The sequence below is a fragment of the Fringilla coelebs genome (genome assembly GCF_963513975.1).
Source record: "Fringilla coelebs genome assembly, chromosome: 9".
Lineage (NCBI taxonomy): Eukaryota > Metazoa > Chordata > Aves > Passeriformes > Fringillidae > Fringilla > Fringilla coelebs.
In genome coordinates, this window is record NC_140067.1 from 11,513,826 (window position 1) to 11,523,448 (window position 9,623).

The 9,623-nt window shown below is 42.0% G+C and overlaps 1 protein-coding gene across 1 annotated transcript in view; it reads left to right on the top strand.

Moving 5' to 3' along the window:
- ST6GALNAC5 (ST6 N-acetylgalactosaminide alpha-2,6-sialyltransferase 5) overlaps nt 1–9,073 on the top strand; it is a gene marked incomplete at its 5' end in the record, with an annotated part of 64,634 nt that extends 55,561 nt beyond the window's left edge. Inside the window, 2 exons of the mRNA XM_084211403.1 lie at nt 2,154–2,261; nt 8,777–9,073. Of these exons, the coding sequence (XP_084067529.1) occupies nt 2,154–2,261; nt 8,777–9,008 (340 nt within the window). The 3' untranslated portion in view covers nt 9,009–9,073. The remainder of the gene's footprint in view (nt 1–2,153; nt 2,262–8,776) is intronic.
- Nucleotides 9,074–9,623: the final 550 nt, after the last annotated feature.

Genomic DNA, 9,623 nt, shown 5'->3' on the forward strand with positions numbered 1-9,623 from the left:
TAACCCTGTTTCTGTGTTGCTGTCCTACAGACATGGTATTTAAAGAGGGCAGAGTGGTACTTGAATGAATTTTTGAATTTTTATTTGATTATTCAGCTTCTAAGCCAGTTTATTCAGTTGTTTTCCTGTTTTTGGAAAACACTAAATGACAGCCTAAGTGTGTGTAAGCAGATAGGAAGCTAACCCAGCAAATAAAGCAGAGAGCCTAGCTGGGTGTCCTGACCTTTGCAAAGCTTTGGTTGTGTCTGGCTGCAATTGTTCCTTTGGTTTTGGAATGTAAGTGTTGGGCACCTGGAGCAGTGGACTTGTGCAAGCTCCAGAGCACTCTTAGCCTGAACATGTTCCTGAATTATCTAGTGATTCAGAGCTCAGAAACTCTCAGGTGGCAGAGAAGTAAATTTTTTAGGCTTTTCCCTACCATTCTTTTTCCTAATAATTTTGAGCCAGAAATTCTCACTGTTTTATATTTTTGCTATGCCTGAAGGCTTCCATTCAGCTTATGACCCAGCCATGACATTGTGACAAACTACACCACACCCCCACCCAAGCTTCAGTGAACAGTCAGAAAATAAATAAGGCCCCATAATTGGAAGTAATGAGATGCTTATAACATGTCATTCTCCAAATGCTAGCTTAGCTTGAAAGTCTGTGTGTCAGGAGCAATAAAAATGTGTATTTTGGGAGTTTAAACATCACCAGGTGATCCAGTAAGGACAGGACAAATTACCTAGGCTCCTCAGCATCCTCCAGGCATATTTAGTCATAGAATTCCCTTATGTTTAGAAGTGTCTTTTAAGCAGCTGGCACAGACACCACCACTTTTTTTTTTCCTTGTAGTAGTCTGATTCCCTGAGGAAATGGGAAACCTTGGTACAAGACATTCCTCAATCTGACAGTGCTCAAAACATCTCCTCCTACTGCCCTGTAGGTGACCTACTTGGAACCAGCTTGTTTGGCATTAGCTTGGGAAGCTGTGTGGTGGCTCCTGTCAGCTGAATTAGATGTTTGTGATTGCTGGCACTTTCTTGCAGTTGCTTTTGTGGCCTCAGGTCCCTGCTTCCAAGACTGTTCCATCCTGCTATCACTGGGCAAACTGTAAAAGATGGCCTTGGAACTTGGGCCAGGACCTGGGATTTCCTGGTGACTTCTCTGAAGAGAACCTCATGTTTTCTGCTGTGCTTTTTTGGGGGCTGTGACCAAGTTTCACAGGTATCTGGCAGATACAGGTGTGGGGGAACGGGATTAATGTAGGTCCTACGTGAATACATTCAGGTATTCAGGTGGTGTGCCCAGGCCTTCCCAGAGCCTGCACTTCTCCCCTGGTGCCTCACCTTTAGCAGGAGATGAAGGGAGAGCCTGTCACTGTGACAGGCTGTCAGCAGGGATCTGAGGACTCGTTGGGCTGCAGGTAACACAAGCTTGAACTTGTTCCTGCAGGACTTTCCTAGCTGAGGAGGAGCCATTAGGGACAGTTCTGTCTTATTCTTTAGTAGCATTTGAAAGGAGACCTTTGAGTGAACCTTTGCAGATAAGAATGCTTGATACAGCAAAATTTAAACACAACTTTTAAATCCCTTACATCTGTGAGCAGTTACAGGGTGGTATCTCCTACTTTGCCTAATTAATACTGAGATCAGTTGAGCTTCTTTTAAAGCCATGTCCCAGCCTGCAGTGAAGGCAGGAGAGGTGCTGCCTTAAGGGCTCCCTTCCAGCGCTGTCACTGCCATTGTCAGGCTCCCCTCGGGCAGGGATGGCACCTGGGCTGGTTCCGAGCACGAAGATTTCCCAGGCTGGCTATGGGACAGTCAGAGCTGCAACTGCCTAAAGAGTTTCCTACCAGCAGTCAGTGCAGGGCTGGGAGCTTCTAGAAACCAAGTCAAAAGGTCAGCTAAATATGAATGTTGCTGTGCCTAAAATTAATTACAGCAAGGAAAGTTCCTGCTCAGATTACTCCACTGACAGGAGGCACCAGAAAAATCATTAAAAGATGGACGAGCTAAGTAGTCTTCATTGCCCAGTTTTCAAAGCCTTTTACAAGAATGAAGAAAATACCAAGAAATTGCTTCAGAATGAATGAATGAATAAATAAATAAATAACTAAATCTCAAGAATTATTTGCCAGCTTAGAAACTTAATTATGTTTTTGCTTTCAGGAAGATATCCAACACTTGGCTTAGCACGGGCTGGTTCACAATGACTATCGCATTAGAGCTCTGTGACAGGATAAATGTTTATGGCATGGTGCCACCGGATTTCTGCAGGTAGGATTTATTTTAGAATCATTATTAGCCAACAAAGTTAATGTTACAGATAAATATCTGAATCTTTTAATCTTTTTCCTCTGCAACAAGTCTTCAGTCCTCTTAAAGCAATTAATTAGATGTCCCATGATCTCATTCTGAAAACAACAAACAGCATTTAATTATGTTATATAAAATATTTTTAAAATTTGTTTGTACTGTGGGAGAATTAATCCATCTTGTTGCTTTCTTTTAGTCTCTGAATATTTATCAGCTAAAAGTAGTGCAATAATTGGCATGAAATTAATCTGAAGAAAGAAGTACGGGAAAACATTACTTTCAATTTGTTTTTCGAGTTCCCCCCAAATTAATAGAGGAACAGTGTTCTCACAGTGACTAGTTTCTAAATTGAACTTTCTGTGCAACTCAAATTAACATTATTGTACCTCTGTCACATGAATGCCAATCTTGCAGCTTCCTAAATGGAAACCTGTCCCCGTGAATTTGGCCCCGGAGCATCAGCCCTGTGATCCCGTTCTGGGCGTGGCAGGGGCGGGTCCCAGGAGGCAGAGGCAGCACAATTGTGCCACTGGAAGCTGCTGTACACAGAACAGCCTGAGCCCTTTTCCAGCCCCGCTCTTTCTCCAGCTGTGCTCAGGACAGAGCCCAGGTCCTGGTTAAGTTTTTCCCACTAGGGTTCAGTGACACAGGGAGAGGCTCCAGAACTTCTAGTGCTAGACCAAAATTACATTAGCCACAAGATACCAGTATGAACACAGACAAATTTGTATTACATCAGTATAAGTCTCACCTGCCCACCCAGCAGTAGCCCAGCACTGAGTGGTTCCTGCCCATAGCTGGTGCTGATCCCATTTGTCCTGCTGGGTGACCCGGGAAGAGCTGGAGCCAGTCTGGAACGAGGCCTCAGTGCAGCTTTTCATCACCGGCTCACAAACCCCTCTCACCAAGAAGTACTTGCTTGAATTTTCTATTGCAAATGTCATGATCTGTCTCAGGTCTGGTTCACTGGGTAATTCTGGATGCCTTTCAGGGGTGTGGAGGGCAAGGCTGCAGTGCTGGGTTAGTCTCCAAGAATGGGACTGCTTTGACTTTGCTCTGAGCACTTACAATCGTTCAGGAATCTGCGTTTGTCTTGGGCACGTTGTAGAAATCCCCAAAGAAATCACAGCATAAAATGTCAACACTAAACTCCACTTTGTGAAAATTTCTACAAATTATAACAAAATACTGATGATAAATGCTGTGATGTACTGGCAGACTTCAGCATGAATTCTCCAGGGATAATTGCAAACTAGATCAGATATGCCAGACAACAAATACCTTCCAGAGGCACAGCATCTCCTTCCTCTGTCATCTCAGTTGGCCAACACATACTACTTCAGTTTCTGTAAGTGGCTGGTCTGTCTTACTCCAGAAGTGGCTGTATTCCCATGGCACATGGAAGTAATTCTTAAATTGATGATCTAAAAATACAGAAGACAGCATTTTACTGCAAAATAATGTGAAATCCTCACTTTTCAGACAAAGTCAGAATAGTTTAGGTACTTATTTTAAATAGCCAGCTAAACCCAAAAAAACTGTTTTGAGAGAGACTAAAAATGTCACTGAGAGCATATAAAAGGCTTTCATAGAATCAATACACTGAAATCAAATGGACTTAAATTATATCACAAGAAAGGCTGTAGATCAGTCCTGCCAGTGAAAGATGTAATTGTTCTTACAGCCTGCATTAAAAAATCTTAACATAAAGGTACACACACCTGGTTGTAAAAAGGGAAAAGGTCATTTTTTAGTCAAAGTAATATGAAATGTCTTTACTTCAGCTTGATTCCCCAGGGGATGAAGGGGAAGACTGTAGTTGCCATGCCTGGAAGAAGCTGTCCATGAAGATCTGTGAAAGGAGTTTCTTGCCATAAATAGAGTTAACCTTAGCTGGCTCTTCAGCCACTCATTAAGAAGTTAAAACAGTGCTTTCTATCAAAGAAATAAGGCAACAGAACAGAATAGCAGAAAGAAATATTCTGTAATTGTAAGCCATATTTCCTGGTTTTCAGTCAGACAGAATAAGAATCTACTATTAAAATTTTAAAAATCAAAACAAAAAGTCCCAACAAAACAACTGAAATGTGTGTGTGCTAGATGTGTGTGTGTGGGTATCCTACTTGCTGTGCAACTAAAGAATCATTAAGACTGAAAAAAAACCACCAAGAAATTAGTATCACCAAATTTATAACTTCAGCAGATAGATATCCATTCATTTTTAAGTATTAATTTGTGGAATAAGTAATGAGTGTGGTGATCAGTGTCATGGAACTAAATTAGTGTCACATTTGTAATGTGAAGGACACCTCAAAGGTACCAGGAATCTTATGCTGTTGATTCTGCTACAGATTATTAGCTTAAGATCATTAACCAAACTGCTTTGCACCCGTGCAGGAAAAATAGTTTAGTGAAGGAGTCTGGAGCACAGACTAAAAGATTTGTCACTATTACTTGGAACACTGTGTTTTAGATTCATTTTTATTTACTTTCACTGGACTCTGAGTTTCATAGCTGAACTGTTGGTGTCCTAATTATTATAAATTTCTAGTACTTTACAGCAAAGCTATAAGTAATTCCAAGCCCCTTTGCTTGCTACAGATTTATGCTGTAGTAAGGGTTAATGACTTGATATTGCTCTCATGCTGTCTTGTGCATTCTGGAATAAGATGAAAGCTTGTGCTTCCATGCACATTGCAAACATTTTTGTGAAGTGTGCACACCTCTCTCACTTTTGTCCAAGACAGACAAGCCATCTTGCTGTATTTTTTCCAGTGCCCAGGGATCCAATCCAAGCCTTTCCAGATGGGAAGCACTTCCCTCTCAGAACTCCCTTTGGCAGCCCTGCATGCACAGCACTCACTCCTGAACTGGGACATGCTGGATTCTCCTCTTGCCTCCCTTCAGCACAGCCTGAAAGTGGTGCCCAGACACCACAACAATTCCTGAAGGCACTGCAGGGCTGCTGCTTCCCTTTGTGTATGCTCAGCAGCAGGGCTGGGAAGGACAAAACAAGCCTTAGTGAGTTTGTAGGAATTCCAGCACCTGTCCGTGGCATTATGAGCAGCAGGGACAGAAAGGCTTGTTCCCTGCAGGTCTCAGGATACTCCTGCACACAAGGAAAACTCAAGGGCTTAGTGAGATGAACACTCTTTTTCTCCTCTTCATGGGCCTTCTGGAACTCCCAAAAATTTAAAACTTAATTCTGAGCCTTATTTTAACTAATATGAATAATTTTTGTTCCAGATATTCAGATAATTTTTGTATAAGAATCCTCATTTGACTGCCAGGTCATTTTCCATGATAATTCACCTGAAAATTGGTATTTGAAATACTTTAGTGTTTTCTTACCTCTCTCTCTCTCCACTTTCAGTTCAAATGCAAAGCAGCAGTGTTACTGGTTACATTTCCTGGAGCTTATGAGAAACTGTAAGCTGTATGTGAGATAGTCCTGCTCTTTGGTCCATGTGCCTCAGCTCATTAGCTTAATAACAAAATGCATACATGGTTTGGAAAACAGGACTAATTATAGAGGTCAGGGAAAGGAAATCCTGGGAATAGAAGGCAAAAGATTATCTAGAAATCTTCATGGTCCTGACACAGCACCTTGCTCATCACTCAACCTATAAATGACAGTTCACTCACATCAAAATATGAATTATTTTACACAGTGTGTCATTACCTATAGTTTTAGAGGGTTGATTTAGTATGGCTCTTCATTTCAAGGGAACGAGGCTGACCAGAATGTGGTATGGGGTGGCCTGGTTTCCCTGCCTTTTTTCTTTTGTGTTTTTCTGTTGTGCTTTTGCTGTAGGTGGATACCATCTGTGGGAAAATGTGCACTCAAGTGGCAAACAGTAGCTGACTGACAGGGGTACAAGCACTTCCCCGGGTGCTGTGCTGGCAGGTGACCAGGCAGGAAGCACAGGATATTTTAGAGAGGAACTTCCAGAGATTCCTCCCAGCTGTGCTATTAATATGCATGCAGAGTCTGACAAAATACTGATTAATGTCCAGTATCAGTCAGTGATAAAACAGCATCTGTTTTAATGTTAATAAATGAGGTGGCAAGCAATTTCCGTATAGAAATTACTCATGCATTTCATTTGCTGGTGACACAAGCTAATTGCAGAGTTAGAAGATAACACAGCACAGTTAATTTGGGTTATGGTGTACTCAAGCCAGAATTCAAATCCAAAGCTTACTAGCATGCAATCTGGGGGAATCCAGGACTCCCATAAAATGAGAAGGACCTCCATATGTAAATACCCTTCAGAGTTCCAAATCTAAAAGACAGCTTTTGGAATTTAGCCTTTAAACAGCCAGCAGAGCTGCACACAAGGCCTGAGCCCCACAGGCTGCCTGCCCTGAGCTCCTGCTCTCTCACCTGCCAGGCCCTGTGCACCAGGTCCCTCTGGGCTGTTTCTGGTGGCATGGTGCACAGGATGCAGTGAGCTGGTACAGCCTGGCAGGAGCTAAGGACATCCACTCAGGACACACTGGTGTTAGTTCAGAGCCTTCCATGGAATGTGGAATCCCTGGCTTCAAAAACACCTTGACTGGAGGGACCTGCAGCCTGAGGGGCTCACTTTGCCCCTTAGCTGGGGCTGCATTTTTCCCAAGTCTGTTGGAGATACGATTTCAACTTTACTAATCCTAACTTAAAAGCAGTAAATTTATACCAAGCAATACAGGTTGAGGACCCAAGAATAAAATCCAGCTTTAGTGCAAGAAGGAAGAGCAGTCTAAATAAGAGGCAGAGGCCTATTTGTTTAGTAGTTCTTAACACAAACACATCACATGAAAATGTATCCTATTAGATTTTTATAGTCACCATACAAATGATTCATTTAAGCAACAATAAGAGGTCCAATGTATCAAAAAAGTGAAAAATTAATTGAAGATTGAGTTCTAATAGTTGTAGTTTAGAAATAATAAATTTCTATGTGAAGGGCAGCTTTAGATTACAAATACATTTTCTGTAGGTGAGGTGATGAAGGATTTTGTTTTACTCTTATGTATTCCAGTGAGAATATATTTAATAAGTTTAGAATCCATCTTATTCTAGAAATGTAATTTTATTGTTGTTCTGGTCTTGTAAGATTGATCACCATGTTGTGTTACAAGGAAGGCAGACTGATCGAATTAAAACGTTAATCTAAGGCACAAATGGAAAGCAGCAGAAATATCATACATTACTCTGCATATACAATATGGATAATGGCAAAAGAAGAAAAATTAGAAAATTGCGTAGGTGACAGAATTACACAGTAAAAATAATGACCAGCACAGACTACTGACAGATTGTGGATGCATTTAATTGAAAGTGACCTTAAATATTAGCTCTTCAAAATGAAAATAATCAACTGTATATTAGAGCTGACAGCTTTAAATCTGTATCAGATTTCTTGCTCTGTGCTGGGGTCCTGTTCAGCTCAGGCTGTAACACAGAGCAGCTCCAAGGCTTCACTAAATGCTGATATTGGAAAATTTTCTGCCACAGCAAAATAGCTGGTAGCAATCAGGGAGAGAGGGATACAATTGGGTAATTCTGTCTGGGACAGCTTGCTCTCTCAGTATTTATGACACAGAGAGTGTGTGAGTTCTTGTCAGCCCAAAACACCTGTGCCCAAAGTAAAATACCATCATGGGTACATCTCTAATTTTAGAGATTAAAACAAAAGGAGAATGAATTGCTCTGGCTTATTATAATACAGATGTGCCATTTTCAGAATGGAAACACTGAGGTCAGAACTGCTAAAATGAACTTTATCCTAAGTATCTAATTGGTGTTTGGCATATCCAATGTGTCACCACGAGTCACTTATCTCCCGCTGGGAAATGTGAATGAGTTCACAAGGTCAGATGGATACTATGGGTGAACTGTTTTAATTTTTAGCTTAGGTACATGAAAGCTGCTGTTGTAAAATAAAGAACTCATTTGTGCATCAGACATTTGATTAAAATGCCAGCAGCAGCAGCCTGTAGCACTGAAATGGCGTGCAGACACTCGCTGAAGCTGTGCTCTCAGAACCTCGCGCAGCATGCTGGGAACATTCGGCTGAGCTGACATGACACAGATAACCACCTCCGTCTGGCATCTTCTCTTTCTTCCCCAGTTCAGGAAATACCTCTGCAAGACCTTTAACAAATCACAATCTAGATTTAAATCTCTTTTAAGCAGTTTACTTCAAATTTCCTAGTAGTTACACAACCCTGCAGCACTCTCCCTTGTTTCTGAGCTACTGCTGTCCTTCATTTAACTGGGAGGAAGAGGATTAAAGGAGAGCAAAAGAAAAAGCAAAGAAAGCACCTTTGCCCCATTTTGATGTATTAGATACGCAAGAAAAAAACCAGCTACATAGTTTAACTGGGAGAAAAAGTGGATTTGAGCCCATCAGTTCATTAAAGATAGCATCTTTTCAATCAACCAGAAAGAACATCTTGGGCTTCCATCTATTTTCTTTTTTCCACAGGGATCCTAATCATCTTTCAGTACCTTATCACTACTATGAGCCTCTGGGACCGGACGAGTGCACAATGTACATTTCCCACGAGCGGGGCCGCAAGGGCAGCCACCACCGCTTCATCACCGAGAAGCGCGTCTTCGAGAACTGGGCACGGACATTCGACATCCGCTTCTTCCAGCCCGACTGGCAGCCAGAGCCGCTCCCTGGAGCCCAGCCCGAGGCCAGCCCGCTGGCCTGAGCACGGACACCGAGCCCAGCCAGGTCACCTCCCGCAGCAGCAGCCTTTGGGGCTTTGGGCCAGCACGGCAGCCTGGAGGAGAAGGGTCCCAGGGTGTGCAGGTGACACCCGCAGCAGCAGTCAGGAATGGCATGGAGGAGCAGCACACACCCCCAGTACTTGCTGTTAAACTGTACGAACCCAGTCTGTCACCTTTTGGGGCCATCTGACGTCCTGTGTGTGTTTGTGATTCGTGAAACACAACCTGAGTGTCATTAAGGGACCGTTAACTCATTATGGCTTTTTGAAGTACGATGCCACTGACTTTTCATAGTGAAAACTTTCCGTATTTATTTAATGGAGGTTTTTATGCAACCTAGGCCAGTATTTTTCTAATTCACAATTATGTGGTTGTTTATCTTTCATAATCTTTTAAATCCAAAATTAATATTGCTGATGGTTTGAAAGGCCTAGCTTTTTATTTATAAAACTTGTTTGAAATATATAATTCTACATGGCATGTAATTAATATTTGATCAAGAAATGTTGGATTTCTTCTAAGAATTTTGGGCTCTGTTCCAGCCTAAAGCCTTTAACAGCAAGAGTGGTCCCACGTGCAGATCCAGCTCAATTTAC